General features: G+C 44.0%; 8 protein-coding genes across 8 annotated transcripts; 6 read left to right on the plus strand and 2 right to left on the minus strand.

Annotated features, from left to right (window-relative positions):
* Positions 1–389: 389 nt before the first annotated feature.
* Positions 390–2737, plus strand: V865_001796 (uncharacterized protein; the record flags this gene model as incomplete). The annotated part of the gene is made up of 7 exons (XM_066225610.1): positions 390–532; positions 618–1122; positions 1199–1294; positions 1355–1547; positions 1668–2215; positions 2292–2526; positions 2628–2737. The coding sequence occupies 7 exons, from the start codon at positions 390–392 to the stop codon at positions 2735–2737; spliced, it is 1830 nt and encodes a 609-aa protein (XP_066081707.1).
* A 382-nt stretch (positions 2738–3119) lies between these two features.
* Positions 3120–4932, minus strand: V865_001797 (uncharacterized protein; the record flags this gene model as incomplete). The annotated part of the gene is made up of 6 exons (XM_066225611.1): positions 3120–3176; positions 3264–3371; positions 3503–4503; positions 4566–4660; positions 4723–4858; positions 4920–4932. 6 exons carry the CDS (start codon positions 4930–4932, stop codon positions 3120–3122), a joined length of 1410 nt encoding a protein of 469 aa, XP_066081708.1.
* Positions 4933–5360: 428 nt separating this feature from the next.
* V865_001798 (uncharacterized protein) lies at positions 5361–7971 on the plus strand (the record flags this gene model as incomplete). The annotated part of the gene is made up of 10 exons (XM_066225612.1): positions 5361–5482; positions 5574–5604; positions 5665–5715; positions 5784–5847; positions 5929–5982; positions 6118–6346; positions 6446–6586; positions 6652–6744; positions 6844–7332; positions 7461–7971. 10 exons carry the CDS (start codon positions 5361–5363, stop codon positions 7969–7971), a joined length of 1785 nt encoding a protein of 594 aa, XP_066081709.1.
* A 678-nt stretch (positions 7972–8649) lies between these two features.
* V865_001799 (uncharacterized protein) lies at positions 8650–10449 on the plus strand (the record flags this gene model as incomplete). The annotated part of the gene is made up of 9 exons (XM_066225613.1): positions 8650–8759; positions 8861–8913; positions 9046–9157; positions 9227–9299; positions 9358–9384; positions 9472–9510; positions 9605–9627; positions 9703–10057; positions 10147–10449. The coding sequence occupies 9 exons, from the start codon at positions 8650–8652 to the stop codon at positions 10447–10449; spliced, it is 1095 nt and encodes a 364-aa protein (XP_066081710.1).
* Positions 10450–10595: 146 nt separating this feature from the next.
* Positions 10596–10820, plus strand: V865_001800 (uncharacterized protein; the record flags this gene model as incomplete). Its single annotated transcript, XM_066225614.1, has 1 exon — positions 10596–10820. One exon carries the CDS (start codon positions 10596–10598, stop codon positions 10818–10820), a length of 225 nt encoding a protein of 74 aa, XP_066081711.1.
* A 475-nt stretch (positions 10821–11295) lies between these two features.
* Positions 11296–14034, plus strand: V865_001801 (methylmalonate-semialdehyde dehydrogenase (acylating); the record flags this gene model as incomplete). The annotated part of the gene is made up of 13 exons (XM_066225615.1): positions 11296–11550; positions 11673–11806; positions 12041–12324; positions 12382–12484; positions 12546–12650; positions 12729–12799; positions 12865–12945; positions 13007–13103; positions 13168–13344; positions 13428–13511; positions 13590–13689; positions 13780–13926; positions 14005–14034. 13 exons carry the CDS (start codon positions 11296–11298, stop codon positions 14032–14034), a joined length of 1668 nt encoding a protein of 555 aa, XP_066081712.1.
* Positions 14035–14342: 308 nt separating this feature from the next.
* On the minus strand, positions 14343–16467 carry V865_001802 (uncharacterized protein; the record flags this gene model as incomplete). The annotated part of the gene is made up of 4 exons (XM_066225616.1): positions 14343–14603; positions 14693–14788; positions 14906–15051; positions 15129–16467. The coding sequence occupies 4 exons, from the start codon at positions 16465–16467 to the stop codon at positions 14343–14345; spliced, it is 1842 nt and encodes a 613-aa protein (XP_066081713.1).
* Positions 16468–17029: 562 nt separating this feature from the next.
* Positions 17030–20779, plus strand: V865_001803 (uncharacterized protein; the record flags this gene model as incomplete). Its single annotated transcript, XM_066225617.1, has 11 exons — positions 17030–17327; positions 17398–18250; positions 18327–18501; positions 18560–18732; positions 18791–18890; positions 18942–19603; positions 19702–19969; positions 20034–20230; positions 20307–20540; positions 20610–20670; positions 20735–20779. The coding sequence occupies 11 exons, from the start codon at positions 17030–17032 to the stop codon at positions 20777–20779; spliced, it is 3066 nt and encodes a 1021-aa protein (XP_066081714.1).
* Between the last annotated feature and the right edge of the window lie 51 nt (positions 20780–20830).

A 20830-nucleotide genomic window follows, 5' to 3' on the forward strand; every position in this document is an offset into this window, starting at 1 on the left:
TCAAAATGGATGCTCTGTGAGCTGGACCTTATAGTTCTTATAGTCTTTATAGTAACTTCTTTTCTACCTCTTATGAATGCTTTTTTGTGTTTTCAGTTCATCGTCCCGGCTGATCCGAATGGAGATTGAGCACGGATCTTGTCACCACGTGGCATAAATCGCTGCGTGCCTGGACGGTCTTTATTGTCAAGTGAATTGGAATTAAACGAGTCAAAAAACCAACAGCAAAGTGCAGCAGAGTAAAGTAACAGAATGAGATGGAATGTAAATATAGAGCTGTTGACATTTCTACATATAACACAAACAACAAAACCAAAAAAAGGACAACTCTATCACAGAGATCAAAAGGACTCATTTGTGACCTGCTAACCCCTCAGAAGGTATACGATATGTCATCTGGTTCTACACCCACCACCGCTACTCCCGAAGAACTATACAGGAATACACCGGATGGAAACTTTCCGTGGGTGGTTCAGAAATATGGAGGTACTTCAGTTGGAAAGAGTCTAGACAGTATCACCAAAATAGTAGAGTAAGTTCATCTCCTTATATCTTACTCACCTATTCTAACCTTGGGCTAAACCTGACCTGTTTTCTTTTTTTCTTCTTCTGTGCAGATCATATATCTCGAACAAAACCAATGTCGCTATAGTCTGTTCAGCTCGATCATCACATACAAAAGCATTGGGAACCACCAACCTCCTCTTACAAGCCTCGAGAGAAGCTCTAGCTCCTCCTTCAAGTTCATCTTTATCTGAAAAATCAGGAAGTACCACACCTTTTTTTCCTAAGAGGGTTGGATCAGGATTCTTCGGTAAAGATGCATTATCATCCTCTATTTCATCTCTTACTCAATTAGATCTGAACAATACAAGATCTTCTTCACCTTCCCCATTCACATCTTCGTCGAACCGATCGAGAACTCCACCTAAATCTCCTACAGCTCAGGAAGATGAGCCAAATGAGGAAGAAGAGGGGTTCCACAAGACGGTTGATCTCATCAAGAAAGGACACTTGGAAGCTGCTAGGAATAGTCTTAGAGCTGGACCGTTGAGGGATGAGTTGGAAGAGGAGATCGAAAGGGATTGTGAGAGCTTGAGAGGTTTCTTGTATGCTGCTCAAGTGAGTGAACGACATCATTTCCTATTAGGTTCATTTGGAAATTAGGATAAATGGCTAATTTAGATTGTATTTATAGATAATAGATGAGATCAGTCCGAGAAGTCAAGATTCCATTGTTGGTACGGGTGAGAGACTAGCTTGTAAGATAGTAGCAGCAGCGTTGAGGGATAGAGTGAGTTATCATTCTCATCTGACTTTGGCATTGGGCTCATTGAGCTGTATTTGTGTACAGGGAGTGGATTCCGAATTGGTCGTTTTGGATAACATAGTCGACTCATCTTTCGCTGCTGTCGGAGGGGATGCTGCGCTCACTGCAGCAGGTGATCAAGGTGTTGCTCAATTAGGTCAGGATTTCTATGATCATCTTGCTGTGAAATTGGGTGAGAGGTTGAAGGAATGTGGACAGAGAGTACCGGTCGTTACTGGTGGGTGCTTCTTTCATTATGATCCTGAATTAAACCCAAAGCATATCTCTTCACTACCCGTTTAACTATCAATTCCCATCGAGATGTTTATGTATACTGACAATTTATTTGTTGTTTTAGGTTATTTCGGTCCAGTGCCAGGTTCACTCCTCGCCCAAATTGGTCGAGGCTACACCGACCTCTGCGCAGCCCTATGTGCCGTAGGACTAAAAGCGTCCGAATTACAAGTATGGAAAGAAGTAGATGGCATATTCACTGCCGATCCTCGTAAAGTCAAATCAGCAAGATTGGTCCCCATTATCACTCCTGACGAAGCGGCCGAATTGACTTATTACGGTTCAGAGGTAATTCATCCGTTTACGATGGAACAAGTTATAAGAGCTAGAATACCAATCCGAATCAAAAATGTAGAAAACCCCTCGGGGGGTGGAACGATCATTTATCCTGATGAGAGTTTCCCAAGAAGTTTGCAAACTGAGAAACCACCCCAGGCGGAATTGACTATAGAAGAAAGGATGCCCACGGCTGTTACGATCAAGGATAGTATCATAGTTTTGAATATACATTCTAATAGGAAGACTTTATCGCATGGATTTTTGGCGAGGATATTTGGAACGTTGGATAGAGCTGGGGTTGTTGTGGATTTAATTTCTACCAGTGAAGTCCATGTGAGTGTATACCATCTCTATTTCTTCTTTAGTATCTTTCCAAGACTAATGAGGTGATTGTTCTTATGCGATAAAGGTATCAATGGCAATGCAATCTTTCACTCACCGACATCGACTCACCCGACTATTATCTGACCTGGAGAAGATTGGTGATGTATCGGTCTCGAAGGAAATGGCAATTCTGTCATTGGTAGGAAGGAATATGCGGAACGCAATTGGATCTGCAGGAGCGATGTTCACTGCCTTGGCTAAAGCTGGAGTAAATATCGAGATGATCTCTCAAGGTGCTAGTGAGATTAATATCTCATGTGGTGAGTTTGATCGACTACTATGTTCTGCTCATTCGAACAAACACTTTCAGTCAAATTAATACATGATATAGGACATAGCTGATGCTCTTTTGTTACCTTAGTTATCGAAGAGAAAGACGCCATTAAAGCGCTGAATGTCATCCACGATTCGTGTTTGACTTATCCACCTTCGCCAGCCAGGTTCTCAGAGGGATTACAGCTGAAGGCTTAGCATGGATCGACAGTAATATAGACCAAACCGATTGGGGATTTAATTGGGATGAAAACGGAAGACAGAGACAGGAAGAAAGGATTGAACATCTTATTCTGGTCAAAAACCAAATAGAAAATCGAGGCAAAAACACCTTGTTGATTCTTATGTAGATAGACATAGACATCAACACATCTATCATTCACCATGCATCCAACATGCATTGCTATACCATAGCATAAAAACCCAAATTGATGTATACAAGATGAAAGTTTGAAGACTGAAGAAAGAAGGTATATCGATAAAACATTGAAGGGCGTGTTGAGTCACCACTAAGATAGTGGACTAAGCTAAGCCTATCTAACCTAAATAGGTTCTGTGATCACCATATGATGTGCTAAATCTAATCGTCGAACTTGATCGAATGAGTAGCCAAGGTGATTTCGCCACCTACGTAACTCTGCGAATCGAACCCGACGAGTCAGTCGATATCCTTCTTGACAAGGTCCTCAGAGCTCATAGCTCGAAGAGAAACGGGACAACTCACCCCTCTTTTCTTCTTGTTCTTCTCCTTCCTAAACCCTGCACCTCTAGTCACAATCAAATCCCTCGAAGCTCTCGCCCCGTAATCGTTCGGATTGGCGCCGGCAGCTTCCTACATGAGCGTGAATCATAAATCGTTAGCACACCTAATCATCACTTCGCATGGGAAATCCACTTCTTTTCATCAAATGTCTGATCTCGTTCTTTTGTCAATACAGATGGGACGTGATAGATTTCACTTACCCTAGCGGCAAACGAATTATCTTTCAAACCATCGTGATGATATGCTACATTATCCATTTTGATCCTTTCGAACCTCTGTCCCTGAACTCTCTGCTTCTTTCCACTCCCCGTAGGTGTACCCGCGGCGGAGCTACTGGGCGTACCAAAATTCTGCGCTCGGGAAGGATGGTGGTGGTGATGGTGAGCAGGAGTAGTAGTGGTTGAAGTGGATGTTATAGCTTCTGTACCATCTTCAAGCTTCCTTTTCTTGGTGGTCACTACTGTTACTGCTGGAGTTGATTCTGAATCAGATTCTGACTCGGATCCAGAGGATGACGAAGAATCAGAGGAAGAAGACGATGAGCTTGATGAGGAGGAAGATGAAGAAGATGATGATGATGAAGAGGCGGAAGGAGCTTTTCTCTTTTGTCCAATAACCGGTTTAGCCTCTTCTTCTTTTTCTTCTTCTGATTCTGAATCACTATCTGAAGACGAAGAGGACGAGGACGAAGAGGAAGAGTCAGAAGCGGATTCTGAATCACTAGACTCCGAATCTGACTCAGACCCAGAATCTGATTCGGACCCAGATTCAGATTCAGATTCAGAAGCTTCAACATCTAAGAATTTCTTGACGCTCTTCTCACTATCGTTCTCTTCTGATTCGCTTTCACTTTCGGATGATGAAGAGGAACTATCGGAATCGCTATCCGAGCCAGAGCTGGAGGAGGATGATGAGGAAGAGGAAGATGATGATTTGGCGGGAGCGGGTGTATCTCCTTTGAGAGTCACGCTGGACAATGCTGAGGCAGGCTCGGGTTTAGCGGAGGATGAAGAGGAGGAAGAGGATTTAGAGGTAGATGAAGATGACGATGAAGACGAAGAGCTTGAACTCGAGCTGGAGCTGGAGCTTGAAGAAGACGAATCCGATTCTGAGCCGGACTCAGACTCGGAATCCGATTCAGAAGCGGAGGAAGAAGAGCTTGAGCTTGATCCGGAAGAAGATGCAGGAAGAGGTACAGCAGCTAAATGTTCTCGTCAGCTTGATCTTATGTTCACCTTCAATGCTAGTAATGAGCTGACATACCTGCTACCTTGACATCTTTCTTTCCCTCATCTTCACTCTCACTCCCTGAGCTCGATGATTCCGAGGAAGAAGAGGACATCTCGACATCTTCGTTCCTGATGTGGATATCAGCCATATATCTGGTGGACATCGAGCCAGCTGAAGGGGAAAAGCTTACTTGACTTGCGAAGCATTCCAAACAGCTTCCAATTTACCTTCCTCCCCGGCTTTCACATCTGATTCCTTCTCCAACGCTTTGACGGTTTTGGTGAATCCCCTTTTAACGAGGTAAGCCAGGACGGCTGCGTCGAGATCTATAAGAATGAAAGTAAGCTTGTGCTTCCTCTGAGATGGGGAGATGAAAATTGAGCTTACCTTTCTGCGACATTGTGAGGTGTCTAAATTACTGTTGAGCTGATGACGGAAGACTGAGAGGAATGAAGGATAATGTAGGTTGAACAGTTGAATACCAGCACTCTTCAAACTGAAAATATTTACTCGGGTGGAGGTGATTTGCACCAGACAGACGGTGAAGCCCGCTTTAGGTGCATTATCTAAGAGAGTATTTTATTGTATTTTATCCCAGACAAGACACATGTACACTTGTATGTTCGAGGAGATGAGTCGATCTCCGCCATCTATTATCCCGTAAGACGGGTCAAAGGGTACCTGAGCGTGTTCTTGGCCCTTGTAATGAGATGAGATAACCTCACAACCCACTCTAGTCAATCATCTGCGGGAAGACATCGCTCTGTTACCTTGATTTCACTCTTGCCTGGTATCTATCCACTTGAACCGCCTGACCTCACCACCACGATGCCATTCGGATTCTCGCACGGTCCACTGGTCTCTCTCGCCAATTCGGCTATATGTAGCTTCTTCAGGCAGATCGAGGTGTACGGAGCGGAGAACGTACCGGATCATGGACCTATAATCTTGTGAGCGCGTTGTCATGTTTTCGTATCAGCTCCGCACTTCTCCTCTATCAAGGTGGAATATTGAGCTGATTTTTTCTTGGGTTATGTACAGTGCCTCATCGCACGCTAATATGGCTTTGGACGTGAGCTATTCCACTGCGACTGCATTGATGCAAGATAGGTTAGCTGACCTGAGCATGTAGCCCGCGGTGTTGAGTAATACGATACCTCATGGGCATTTTCTACATTACTGGGTAAGCTGAAAGTCATCCCATATTTTCGATGATGGACCTAGCTCATTTTATTCATCGATGTGATGTAGGTCAAGGACTCGTTATTCAAGAATCCAGCTGTCGGAGCGTTGCTAAGGAATGCCGGAAATATTGGTACGTCTTCATCATGCCGTCCAACTCATCTTCGACCAAAAGTAAACCTAGAAGCTGATATATGTAATGTTGACAATATAGCCGTCGATAGGAAGACGAAGAATAACCAGATGTTATTTAGAGGTACATTCGAAGGTATGTGAAGTCAAGGCTCTACCGCTTCTTTCTCACTTTCATATATGCCCTCGCAGACACATACCTCGATAAAGCTTCACACAAGATCATGACTTGCGAGCAGATTGTGCTGACACATATATTTCGGGTTCGTAGCACTAGCTCTAGGTGAAAGTATAGGAGTGTTCCCCGAAGGTACTTCCCACACCGAACCGCATATGATCCCTCTGAAGGACGGTACTTCCTGGGCGGCATTGGAATATGTCAGATACCTTAAGGGAACAGAGGAGAATGCTGGGCCGAAGAAGGGTAGGAAAGCCGTGGTGATTCCTGTGGGAATCGCTTATGTCGATAAGAGGAGATATAGGAGTAGAGTTGTGGTGCAGTGAGTTTTGCTCTTATTGAATGATCAGGATATCGTCCCATCCGTACCAGACATTTCTGCTCACGAGGGGCTGGCTGCTAAATGATTGTGCGACCTCAGCTACGGCGAACCGATATCCATGGACCAGTTCGAAGCCCAATTCCTCTCTGAGCAAGAAGGTGAAAGTAAATTAGCTGTTAAACGGTTGACCTGGATGATCGATATCGAGCTGAAGAAAATGACGGTCAATGCACCTGACTGGTAAGTTGGAAATTGGGTTCCTCAGGATCGGATCTGGGAACAGCAGCTGACGCTTAATGGTGTAGGGATACCGCTTTCGCCGCGCAAATGGCCAGGGAATTACTGTGGGTTCGCCAAGATGACTTAGCCTTGAAAGATTACGTGCAAGTGTCCCAGACGTGAGTATTAGCTGTTTTCTTTTCTTTTTTGCATCCCTCGATCATCAAGATCTCAACGAGGTAGGTATACAAAGCTAAACTCAAGTATTCGCCCTGCAGTCTCGTTGATCTATTTACCACACCCACCGAATCCATCCAATCTCTAAAAACACTCTTAGCAACCTATCATCGACTCCTTACTTCTTCCCGATTATCAAACTCCGTCTTATCCGGTATATCATTATCATCCACCTTGGATCCTTCCATACCCGTTTCTTTACCTAATCGATTTTCGACTCTATTCTACTTCATCAAAGACACACTTATCGTTTTGTTCCATCTGCCATTCTTTATCGTACCGATGTTGATCCACATCCCGATCTACGTCGTAGGATACCTCGGAGCAAGTCTTGCAGAGGAAGAATTGGAAACTCAAGCTCAGATGAAAGTTGTCTTTGGCCTACTACTGAGCTTGATCACTTACCCTATACTCTTCTTCGTACTTTGGTCGGTACTGAAAGGTTTGGCCCTCGGAGTCGTACTTGCTGCTGCGACTGTGTGGGGATTGGGGAGGTATCATGGTGCGTTGATTGATGAGAATTATAATGCGTGAGTGAGTCTCATATCATTGAGTCGATGTCATAATTGGCAACAGACGCATCTCAACACTATCATCCATCGAGATATATTTATGCTTCAAGTGTCTGCAACTGATATTTACATATTTTATACCGCAGTATGAAACGACTCGTCGCATCTTGGCGTCTCCTCATCGGCATTTGGACCCCACGCACGTCCGAATTCCCTTTACCCTCTTTCCTTGAATCGTATAAATCATTTGCACCTGATCCACCTAAAGTCGCTGGTCTACCACCAACGACCAAACCTGAGAAATACGTCAAACCTAAAAAATTACCTTCGAGGGTATTGGTCAAGCACGTATTGAGAACTAGACTCGAAGCCGCCAAACAACTTGCTAGAGTCCTATTAGAGCTGGAAGCGAGAGATGAACAGGTGAATGCATCTTTCTGGCTTGCTGAGGAATTCAGTGGACAGGTATTGCAAGTTCCGAAAGACGAAGAAGGTCTCAATGAGTGGGAGAGGGAGTTACCCCGAGCGAGGAGGAGTGGGAAAGAGGTGGTTGGATTTTTAAGAGGGAGAGGTGCGAGGTTGGGGATCAATAGGGATGAGGAAGGACATTGGGTGGGGAGTAGTGGAGGTGAAGGAGAAGCGGAGAGTGATCAATGAAGAAAATGGGTATATATGTCGGATGATTTGTTTGTTATAAGACGTCTTTGTATACGGCTGTTTGCTGAGATGAGAATGAAATCGATAGATTAGATAAAACGTTGAATGCCACGATGTCCGATGAACGTGCTCGGCCATGCTGGTGGGGGGTGCTCGGACTTCGGACCGGACTGTCATTGTGGTAGTGTTAGTACAGGTTGTAGGTGAGTTACCGACGGACATTATGTTCAGCGACCAGCCTCAGACTGCATGACTTAGTTTGCTTCGGCTGACTGAGAATGTACCTCCTGGATGACCACGCATGCGATTGATCTCTCGGATTGCGCTGCACAATCTTATGGGGGTATGATGTGATGTTATGTCATGACGCGAGAGACTCGGGAATGCAAAGTTCTCGGTTGTTTCGATTTTGTTTTTTATTTTTGGTGATTTTCCTGGCAGCATCGCTGGATCAGTCAAAAATAGAATAAATTCGAACGTGCTTGAGCTTGTACGATTGTTCAGTCGGATCAAAGTGAACATTGATACTTTTACACTTGCATCATTGGAAGACCCACAAAGGATAGGATATTTCTTTGATTCTATAGGAAGTAGCTATATATCATATAAATTACGGTACTCGTATTTATTTTGTTACAATTCGAAAAACACCGCAACTGCATCTTCCATATCGACAAAATGTCCCAAGTCACTCCCACACAGATACCAATACCAATACCTTTCAGGCAACCCAAGGATATAGAATGTTGGGGACATAGGGGAGCTTCTGCCCATTTACCCGAAAATACGTGAGTCGGAGTTCCAAGTTCAAGTTGTAACTCTCTTGTACGATTGGTACACTGATCAAAGTCAAACACGTGAAGCTGATTGATGGAAATGGGTACATTAGATTAGCAAGTTTTAGAGCTGCTATAAAAGAAGGTTGTGATGGTATTGAATCTGGTAAGATCACTGTTTACATCTTCATCTACTTGACGGTAAAGTCATACAAACATAATCAACACACATTCGACTTTCTTTCTTTCTCTGTTCGTATGATCTGACTAATATGTTTTGATTCGTCTTTGTTCGTAGACGTCCACGCTACGTCCGACGGGGTGATATTGATGTTCCATGATCCTACATTGGATCGAACGACGACGGGGAAAGGGTTGATCAAAAATCAGCCGTGGAAAGGTGTGATCGAGTGAGTCAACCTCAGCACTCAACTTTCTCAACCAGAGGCAAAGAGGAAATGCTGATTATTGTAACAAAGACACGTGCGAACGACCAAAGAACCTATACAGCCTATACCTCTGTTCGAAGAATTGATAGCTTTATTAATGGAGGTGAGTTTTCGACGACTCTCGTATACTGGCATTTGATAGGCTGATTGGTTTATTATAGCCTGAGAATCGACATGTCACTTTGAATGTGGGTTTCAGTTGGTATCAGCTGTGTGCTTCGACACAATCATGTCAATATGCGCTGATTGGATTGATTTGATCTGAATGGCTATAGATAGATTGTAAGATGCAGAATGATCCGGAGAAATTGTTTGTAAGTGGATCATGACTCTCCACTTCTGGTCTATAACTTAAATCGAAACAATCGAGGGACGTAATGCTGATTACTCTGCATTCCCAACTCTCAGCCCGAAATGTCAAGAATAATATCGTGAGTGACACATCCCACGCAGACATTCATTACCTCTTCAAATCAACGAATATTGACTTTATATTTATACTTTAGTAAATACCCCAACCATTCTACCCTTCTCTCACCTCGACTCATACTAGGTCTATGGCACCCACTCTTCATTCCCCCTTCTATGAAATATCTACCGAACTGTACACGATATCACATCGGATTCTCTCTTCCTATCATCCGTGAATACTTCTGGGACCACTGCTCGGGATTTTCCCTGGCTTTCTCAGCATTGATGAATTCAACTGGTCAGGCTTTCTTGAACGAATGTAGGGAAAAGGGAAAAGAGGTGACTGTTTGGACGGTCAATCATGAACTTGAGATGAAGACTGCTATAGGATGGGGGGTCAAGGCAGTTCTGACTGATCGGGTTGGTCGATTTGTGGAATTAAAGAATGAGGTGAGTCTATTCACAAACATATCGTATGAACTAAGATGTCAACTGACATGTGATACTGTTTTTGCTGCTTTTCTCACACTCTTTCATAGATCATCGACGATCCATCTAAACTCAATATCACCGGTCTATCCAAATTGACCTTCCCATGGTCTTCATGGAGGTATTATACCCTCGCACATGTAATTACCCGTTCACTTGTTGGGATGTACCTGAAAGCTCACGGACAGATGTATATCACACCTATCCATAATCCGTCTGATGATAATGACAATGATGAACAAATCGATTCGTTTACGCCTTCCACTGGTGGTTCGGCAAATTCAACTATACGACGGATGTCTGAATCTCTTTCGATATCACCTGAATTCCTCTTGCAAAAAAATCCTGAATAATATGATTTCCATAAAACATCATCCAAAATTCGAACTGTTCAATACCGGAAACACGGAAAATTGTATCGTTGCTCTTCTTTTCAACTGTATCAATTACGAATTACTCGATTCACCAGCCATACATCCTTCGAACTCAGTTAGACATAATGAGAACGATGTGTTATCAACCTGGTCCATTCGAGAAACCTGACTTGAGTGAATTCTCAATGGTCGATGATGCGGATCAACTTGAATCGGAATTACCCTCTACGACACCTGATCAACCCCTTTCAACCTCTACAATAGATAAGATTGATAATGGTGTGAAGGATATCAGGTTGGAGACTAGTGAGATGAAGGGCAATGGCTTGTTGGGTAAAGTGGCTGCTTAGCGTGTATATGTGTATATGTAGAGGAACACTTAAGACTCGGGTAGAGAAGGAAAGGACAGGAGATAGATCGGATGGTTTAATGCTGTATTACTGTGCTGTATATTCATATGCCAATGGACAATTTCTCGCATTCTTCTACGAGATCATTGGTTATCCGACTACGAGTACGAGTGCTGGGTCCATTGCTAGGTTGTGCAAAGGTGAAATACGAGTGGTTATCAATAGTTGTGCCAAATAGCCGAGGTGACATTTGATTCTCGGGTAAAACGGCGCACCAGGAGAAGTGACACAGTCGGGTGATATAACCGAGTTCAGCCTGGGTGTGATCAGGTGTTCACTTGACTTCCCATCAATCCAGCTCTCCATACAACGATTGATAAGAGACACTTGCACTTCTATCCATCTATCATCTCAACTTCATCCATCTTCTACTACCTCACTTAGTTGTGCAACTGTCATCGCGATTGAGCCCAAAATGATCCGAACAATCCGTCAAACCACCATCCCCATCCACACCCTCCGACTCACCCGTTCATACGCTTCTCCAGCTCTCGCCTCTTCCCCCTCTTCCTCCTCAAAAAGCGGTCTATCACCGCTTGCCGCTGCTGCTGCTAAAAAAGTATCAGACAAATGGAGAGGTACTTCTGCCGTTGGGGGAAATACCAAGAATTACATTGGAGGGGAATTTAAAGAGAGTAAAGCTGAGAAATGGTTGGATGTCAATGATCCTGTGGGTGTTCCTCAACTTGACTGGGTCTTGTTTTCCGATCATCAGCTGTGCTATCATTCACATAACTATCCAAGCAAGTGGGATAACGCTGACGCAACAACATGATATGAATGCGCTCATAGTCCACCCAAACCCTCCTTACCAAAGTTCCCGAAACCACCTCATCAGAGTTCACAGAAGCTGTTGACGCCGCTTCTCAAGCTTTCAAAACTTGGGGTAAGACCAGTGTGATGAGGAGACAGAGGGTCATGTTTGAGTGAGTCGCAGTCAGTCCTGCTCGAAACGTGCTTGGGTCGTCTAATACCATAAAGAGGCGTTCTTGATGGATGATGGGTGATGGATGATGGGGTCATACACAGATGATGCTTCTCATTAAGGGCAATTGATGAAATCAAATCAATAACTGTTATCTATTCATTCCGTATTTTGATCATTTGACTTGAGTGTTTCCACACAGACTTGTGTGCTGATGATATTCTGTGTGCTATAGACTCCAACACCTTATCAGACAACATTCATCGGACATTGCCAAATCCATCGTTCTCGAACAAGGCAAAACATTCGCCGACGCTTTGGGAGATGTAGGCAGGGGTCTTCAGGTGGTCGAATCAGCTACTGCTATCACCAACACATTGTTAGGTGACAAGTTGGAGGTCTCAGCGGATATGGATACTTTCTCTAGGAGATTACCTTTGGGTGTCACTGCTGCGATCACACCATTCAACTTCCCCGCTATGATTGTTCTTTGGAGTGCGGCTTTGGCTACTGTTACTGGTGAGCTGTTCTTTCATTCTCTTCTGTGATGGGAAAGTAGCTGATGAAGGGATATAGGTAACACTCTTATTGTCAAGCCTTCCGAAAGAGATCCGGGAGCTACCATGATTATTGCCGAACTTTGTGAGAGAGCTGGTATACCACCTGGAGTGATTAATGTGTGGGTGATAGCTATTGAAGTTTGAGATCGACCAGTCCACAGCTGAACATTACGTATACAGCGTTCACGGTTCTGCACCTACCGTCAATAGAATCTGTGACGATCCAGCTATCAAAGCTATTTCGTTTGTTGGAGGTGATAAAGCCGGTGAACATATTTACAATAGGTTAGTCCTATCAGCTGGTGGTCCCCTAGGCTTCTCAACCTTTAGAACCTGAGCTGATTCAAAGATTTTGTTCCTCAGAGCTACTCCACTTGGAAAGAGGGTCCAAGCTAATTTGGGTGCTAAGAATCACTGTGTGATCATGCCTGATGGTAGGTGCCTCGATTGTTTTCACCTCCTTATCCAGTCGCTCACTAACAAGTTTCGTGATGCCTAGCCAACAAGAACCTCTCACTCAACGCTGTGGCTGGCGCTGCATTCGGTGCTGCCGGTCAGAGATGTATGGCACTTTCTGTTGGTAAGTCAAGTGTTTGTTTTCATGAAGAAGTCCCGGTAGCTCATACTATGTAACCTCCTAGCGATCTTCGTCGGTACGGCCAGACAATGGATTCCTGAGTTGCTGGAGAGGGCACAAGCATTGAAAGTTTCAGGTGGTTTTGAAGAAAATACTGATCTGTCTGTTAATCATTGTATTCATTCTATTGATGATTTTCTAGCTGATGTCAGGTTAATTATGTAGCGGACCAGTCATTTCCCCACAAGCTAAAGCCAAGATTGAACAATACATCGCTTCCGTGGAGAAGGAAGGTGGAAAGATCTTACTTGATGGAAGAGGGTTGACTGTTCCTGAATATCCCAATGGAAACTTCGTTGGGCCGACTGTCGTTGAAGCAACTGTCGATATGACTGCTTACAAGTGAGTTGCAGTTGATCCGCTTTGGTCATGAAGCAGACCTAAAATGTGAGAGTGGGGACTAACCCTTCTTTACTACGTTCTAGAAATGAGATTTTCGGTCCGGTTTTGACTATCGTCGAAGCTGATACACTTGATGATGCTATTGAGATCATCAACCAGAACAAATAGTGTGTCATCTCGATAGATCTTGTTCCTCGCCTGAGGAGAAGGAAGACACTGACGACATGATATTCCTGTGACATTAGTGGAAATGGTGCTTCCATCTTCACCAACTCTGGATCAACAGCTAGGAAATTCGAACTTGAAGCTGAGCCTGGACAAATCGGAGTGAATGTCGCTGTCCCTGTGAGTAGTCTCTCTGACTTTTGCGACTATATGCAAGTACTCGTTTGAAACCGTTCGACGGCTCGACTGATTCCCTTGATTTGTCTGTAGGTCCCCCTCCCTATGTTCAACTGGTCAGGAAACAAGGGATCATTCAAAGGTGATATACCCTTCTACGGTAAATCCGGTATCGACTTCTACACTTATCGAAAGACTACTACTTCACTTTGGCCAGCTGCGGATGCTGTTGGTAACAGGGTAAGTGGGCTTCCGCTGGCTTATGCTGGTCATCCTGACATTGGTGAACTAGCTGATATAATTCTTTGAAAATGGTAGGCAAGTGTACATATGCCTCAAATCCATTAATTGGTAGGATATAGCCATGCAGGAATTCGATGAGCAATTCGACAAGTAGCAGTTTTTCTTTCTCTCTAATTGGTTGGTTCGGTTAAATTGGATCTGCGTATGAAACGATGTGCATATTTTGTATTTATCACAGGTTGGTCACTTAAATTTGGTCAGGTCTATTTGTCTATGCATCTATCTATTCGGTGTCCACGTGAACTACGTATAATCAAAGATGTCTTGGAAAGAACAGTCAGTATACGCTCTGGTACACCGCGATATATCTATAACAATCTAAACAGATCAAGGATCTATATGAACAAATCAGATTATAAACTTAAATAATACTTTCCTAAATCGTTCAACGTCGAATCCTGATTCTCCAACCCATAAGGTTTATCATACAAATCAGGGAAGGCACCGAACCAACTCCATCGTTGAATATATTTCTGACCTTCGGTAGACCTGAACCATGTGATCGCGGTTTGCATGAATTGTTTATTTTGGTCGAGTGTACAGATCTGCCCAGATGAGAAATCTAGACAGGCTACTTCGGTTAGCCAGATGGGTCTGGATTGGGCCGGGAAGGACTATGCATGACCCCAGAGTCAGCAGGAAATCTTATTCATATGTTACAAAGCGGTACCAATCGAAGGAAGGAGAATAGATGTTTACCCACCTTGATATAGCTTATCAGGTCGTTGGCATCGGTACCGTAGAAATGTATAGGTACGAAATCGAATTTACATTGACCGTTACAAGCTGTGATCCATCCCTACAAAAAATGATAATATCCCGGACCACCAATCGTCAGCAAATACTTTTCTCGATTACCTCACTGGGTGACTATACCATATATATGTGATCTGTGAATGGATGAACTCATACTTACATTAAACCACCATTCACCACCTCTTGCCACTGCCGGACTACCAATCTTAACAGTCTTATCTTTAAGTTTGTTGGTCCATTTCTGATGGAGTGTAGCAGCGTATGTAACATTCATATCCGATCCACCAACTTGCCAACTTTGATCGGCTAACATCGACCCAAAAGACATACCCATGAAATCAATATACTGTACATACTGAAACAATCAGTACAAGTTGACTCACGTTCATTGAATCCTAGTATATGGGACGATCCACTGGGTACGGTACCATCCCAAGGATCGATCGACCCCTCACCCCATATCATCGGTACGAACTCTGCTGTCATACCGCTGAAACCACTAGGAGACCAGTTGTAGTACCATCCTAATCCCTTGGTTGTCGTGAGTTTGGAATAACTTGCTGAGGATAGACCTAGACCTACTGCTGATGAGGATGATGAAGTAGGCTGGGCAGCTGAAGAGGTGGCAGTGGACTTGAGGGTATTACTGACAGATGAGGAGGTAGGTTTTGAGGATGATGAAGAGGTAGAGGCTAGTTTGGACGTTGAAATCGAGGAGGAAGCGGGTTTGATACTGGATGAAGAAGTTGAAGTTTTGGCTGTAGATGTGGAAGCCTTGATAGTGGATGTGGATGTGGATGATTTGAAGGTCGAGGCAGAAGTCGTAGGGGACGGCTTCACGGAGGAGCTAGAAGTTCGAATTGCCGAAGTAGAAGGAGAAGTAGAAGATTTGATGGTTGAAGAGGAAGGCTTTATAGTAGAAGATGATGTCGATGACTTGGAGGCTGCTGAGGTAGTAGAGGTTTTGACGGTAGTCGATGAGATGGAAGACCTCACGGATGATGTTGATACCTTGGTCGTGGAAGATACTGGTTTGACGCTAGAAGATGATATCGCCTTGCAAGCCGGAATGGTGGTACTTGACCTTTTTGAAATCGACGAAGAGGGTACCGAGTTCTTTACCAATGACGAGGAGGTAGACACCTTAGCACTGCTAGAAGAGGCTTTGATCTGCGTGGAAGTGGAAGATGTTTTGACGAGAGAAGTGGAGGACACTTTGTTAGTTGCAGAAGATGATGACGGCTTCACTGATGACGAAGCTACTTTGATTATAGAAGTTGAGCTCGTGTATTTACTGGTACTCAATATGGATGAGGTTGTAGTGGTAGACGACGATGATGAGGACTTGCTGGTGGTTGTAGATGAAGCCTTGATTGTTGAGCTCGATGTTTTGATGGTACTTGAAGGAGCTCTACTGGTACTACTGCTAGAAGGAGCTTTGGAAGTCGTTGTGGAAGATGATTTACTACTTGAGGAGCCTGATGAGGCTTTACTGGTCGAGATCACCTTACTACTACTGCTGCTGCTGATTACGCTTGGCTTGGCAGCACTGATTGAAGTTATCTTTGATGAATTGACAATAGTACTGGTTGAGATCCTTGAGGAGGTGGATGTGCCATTTTGTACCTTGGAGGAAGATGTTGATTTACTGGATTCTTGAGCTGGTGCTGCTGAAGATACCGCCAATATAGGCAGAAGGGTGAGCAGTATCGACAGCTTCATCTTGGAACGTGAAGGTATCGTTCGCAGTGAGATATGGTGGAGTGTGTCGAATACTCTTTGTCCAACGAATTGTCAATCTATATATAGTGAATCTATATATAGTGTATTCCATTTTCAGATTTATTGTTTACATCTTACCATTCTACAAGGGACATTACGAGATGTGATTCAGGAACGAGGTGATCGACACGGCATCTGTTACCGGATCCGGCTTTGCAGAGATCAAAATTGCGACTGTGCAGCATCGAGTTATACGAGTACTGCTCCTCATGATCCGCTTCATTGGTGTATACGGGTACTGATGGGTTAGGTGCTTTCTGCACCTATGGCTATGTTCTCATCACTACAAGTACTACTCGAGTACAGTGATTCCATCGAGATGTGTATCATGCCTCGGGACTCCCCAGGGTGCGCGCCTAATCATTTCCTATAACGGACGCCTATCTGACACGCGTAGTTCCGGGTGTTCGTCTCGTCGACATCGGCCAAGAACACTGAAATCAAAGTCAACCAGAGAATAGTCCTCACTATCAATCTTGACCATCGGGTGGCATGATACACGATGGATAAATGGGCACCCATCGCACCCTCAAAGCCAGGAGGACCTTCAAACTCCCATAATCTATCGTCCCGTTTCGCTTCGGTCCTCAAACCTTCCAAACCCTCGGCAAGAGGATCCGTATCTTCAGGTCCGTTGGTCGGACGATGGCCCGAAAATGTCATATTGCGGATCATAGAGTTCCTCCCCATACCAGATCTACCCAATGTAGCGAGAGCGAATAGATCTCTGGCGAGGTTGGTCAAGGATGAAAGAGGATGGGAAGTGAGATGTAAATGGTTAGGACTGTCACCTGACAATTGTGAGTTCACACTGTAGTAAATGTCGATATAGCTCTTATCTGGAACTCATCATCCAACATCTCAACCTAGCTACTACATCACCTAGAAAAGACAGTACGCAAAAACCTCTACCCACGCAAACACCGAAAAAATCATCGTTCTCCATCCCAACCAAATCTCGCGCATCTATAGACGACGATTTTGGTGATTTCTCTTCTCAAGCAAACAACAACAACAGCAACAACAACAATGATGTATTCGAAGATGTAGACTTTGGTGATTTCGAAGCTGCCAAACCTAATGGCTCTTTTCCTGGGTCATCTAAAGAAAACAACCTGTTGGACTTTGATGATTTACCTTTACCTTCCAATTCGAAATCTATAACTGGCGGTCAACAGAAAACTGGTTTCTTCGCTTTGACACCTACACCGACCAAACCGAAATTCTCTTCGTCTTCATCGTTCTCTTCTTTCTCTGCGGCAGGATTGGGTAGTCCACCTGGACCATATTATAACTCCTATAAAAATCATCATTTATCGATGATACCGTATTGTGATCATTTACGATCATCCCCTTCTCCCAGCTCGACGTTATCCCTCCTATTCTCTCCTAACAGACAATCTTCACTAGATGAACAATCCACTCTGCTTTTGAGCTTGCTGTTGTTCCTGTCTAGTAGACTTCAGCCGTTAAGAGATTGGGGGTTTCTACGGCAAGCTCTGCTCGCGGCCGCAGATAGATTCGATTCGACTTGTCTTGTAGCGTTCGAGGTTTCAGATTCGAAGAAGGACGAAAATGGTATGAGACTAGCGGCGGAAAGTAGTTGGAAAGTGTGGGATGCAGGTGGTGGATCTAGGGATCAATGGGAATGTGGGAGAGTATGGGTAGAGAAGAGAGAAGTGTTTTACGATACTGCCAGATGGGATTCTTCGGAGAATATCATGTGAGTTCAAATCCTACCCAACCTACTCAAATGAGCTTGCTTTGCTGATCCCTGCTTATTGCTCTGTGTTGTGCAGTAAAGTGCAAACGACCACAGGAGCGACCACTCGTCAACTCGATTTCACGCCCATGGATGCATTTGTCTCTCACGTGTTAGAAGCTTTCAGGATGGATGCGGAATTTGCGAAAAGAGTTTTCCCACAGAACGCAAGAGTCATCTTGTCTTTCTGCGATAGAGTCGCAAGTGATGTGGTGAGTTGTCTACTTCTGTCGAAGGCGAAGCACACATAGCTCATTCAGTGCATCTTAGATCGGAGAATACATTCATCCGCTATTGTCACAAGCTAGAGCCGTATCTCAGGATCTCTTCTTGCAAGCAACAGCAGCTACTTTCGTACAGGCCTGGAAATTAGTCGATTTGGTGATGGAAGTGCTAGGGAATGATCAGATTAATATATCGAAAACACAAGTCGAAGATACAGTGTGAGTAAGGGTTTCTCAGGACAGGCATCATTCACAGGTTGACACCTTACGATGCCAGGTTTCGGATGTTCGAACAGCACCTAGACGAGTATCTGGACGACGAGACAGAAAGAGTGAAACACCACCTGGAGGACATATGTAAGACATGGGATCAACAGGTAAGTCACCCACATACTCGTACGATGGATGATTTTTGACGATGGTCATAGCTTGGAGCGACAGACCCAGGACAAAAGCGTTCTCATGGTTCCGGTCCTACATTCTTAACTTCCGAAAACCCAGATCAAGTCAAGAGAAATGTGTTAGCAGGATTCAAAGATGCTCTTCTGCTTCCAGTAACCATCGTACCGAGAACAGTCACTTTCGCTACCAATGCCATCGTGACTGGATCAACACAAGCTGTTAGTGGACTGGCGATGCTGAACCCCCAGAAGTGGACAGGAAGCGGATCTAATGGGAAACTGGTAAAGAAGGAAGGCGCGGGTGAAGAAGGTGGTGATGTGGTGTTTGAAGTACCTGATTCTGCTGAAATCAAAGAAAAGTTCCAAGAAAACGACGACGACGGTAATGGGATCAATGAGAAGAACGATAGTTCTCTATCTGTACCAAATGGCGGCAGTACAACGCGGACGATCACACCTAATCCCGAAGGACTTAAAGACGATAACTCATTTGATAAATTGCAATTGTTGGTGTCGCTTGATATTGCTCTTGAACTCATTCAGGCGGATCGAGATTCCTTGAAAAGAGCAGAAACGTTCGCTAAATATCCTGGAAGATCCGGATTGCACGTTAGAGAAGCTATAGAAGAGATATTTATTTTGTTGTTGAAGGCTGCGGGCGATAGACATATCGCACCTGGATTTAGAATGTAAGTATTCACTGAACCTATGCAACCTATGGTGATTCCTTCACAGTGTGTATACTTCTATCTAGAGATCAACTAATATTGTGATGCTGGATCTTTAGAGCAACCAATCAGATGTCAACGTATAAACCCTCAGAACACGAGACAACGACGTCCGTCGCTCCATTATTACAATTCTTCGAATTGGTTCACATAGGAGATACAATCCAATCGATGATTCAAGTGTATTTCGATAAAGAATTATCACCTTATGTCGATAAGACTGATTTTTTGAATGCCGTGATGAGGGAGAAGAAAAGATTTGAAAGCGTGCTGGATGATGCGGTTGCGGCGGGCTTGAATGCTGGGATAGAAGTACTGATGAATCAAGTGAGTTAGAAAACTGAAGTCTAATGATTCTCAACTTACTCTTCCCCTTATAATTCACGGATAGGTTGAGCATATTATTATCACCAAGACGGGACCTAGAGAGTATTATCCTGTCGAAGGCACGCCGTTGGATCTGGGTCCAACAAAAGGATGCCAGGAAGCTATCAAATGTTTAGAGATGCATTGTAACCTCTTAAGAGGAAGTACTTCGAAGGAAGTTTTGGAAGTGTTCTATCAAGAAGTAGGAATTCGATTACAAGCGTGAGTCTACCATTTTTCCTATATAATGTGCTCTTTACTCCTTTGACTGATTCATTTCACGACTTTGTGTACGTAGTATCCTCCAAAGACATTTGAAACGACAGATCATATCGCTCGAAGGCGGATTCCAAATTATAGCCGATCTGAACACTTATCACGCCTTTGTAGCGTCATTGAAACAGCAGAGGATAACAGAAGATTTTGCGAACCTGAAAATGCTAGGACACGTTTATATCGTTAGTGACGCGAAGGATTTGGCACAGATCGTAAGGGATGTTACGAGGTATGGAGGGACGTTCACCCCCGAGGAGTGAGTCGATCGACTATCTTTAGTTGCTTATCATTCAAAATGAGGGGGACTGATCATGAGTTTGAGTAGTATATACGAGTTTATTCAGCGGAGAAGCGATTGGAAGAAGATTGAGAAAACGGTTGATAAGGTGAGTTGACCCAATTATTGACCCTTAACTCGTTCACTGATTAACTGTATGTTGTGCACTATAGGCAATGTATGCTCTCTCGGTTAGGGAAGATTGTACCATCATGTAACGTTCTATAACGACCTTTAAAGTAGTTCCGATTCATCGCTTGATGCATATG

Source organism: Kwoniella europaea, chromosome 1, assembly GCF_036810445.1.
Source record: "Kwoniella europaea PYCC6329 chromosome 1, complete sequence".
Taxonomy (NCBI): Eukaryota; Fungi; Basidiomycota; class Tremellomycetes; order Tremellales; family Cryptococcaceae; genus Kwoniella; species Kwoniella europaea.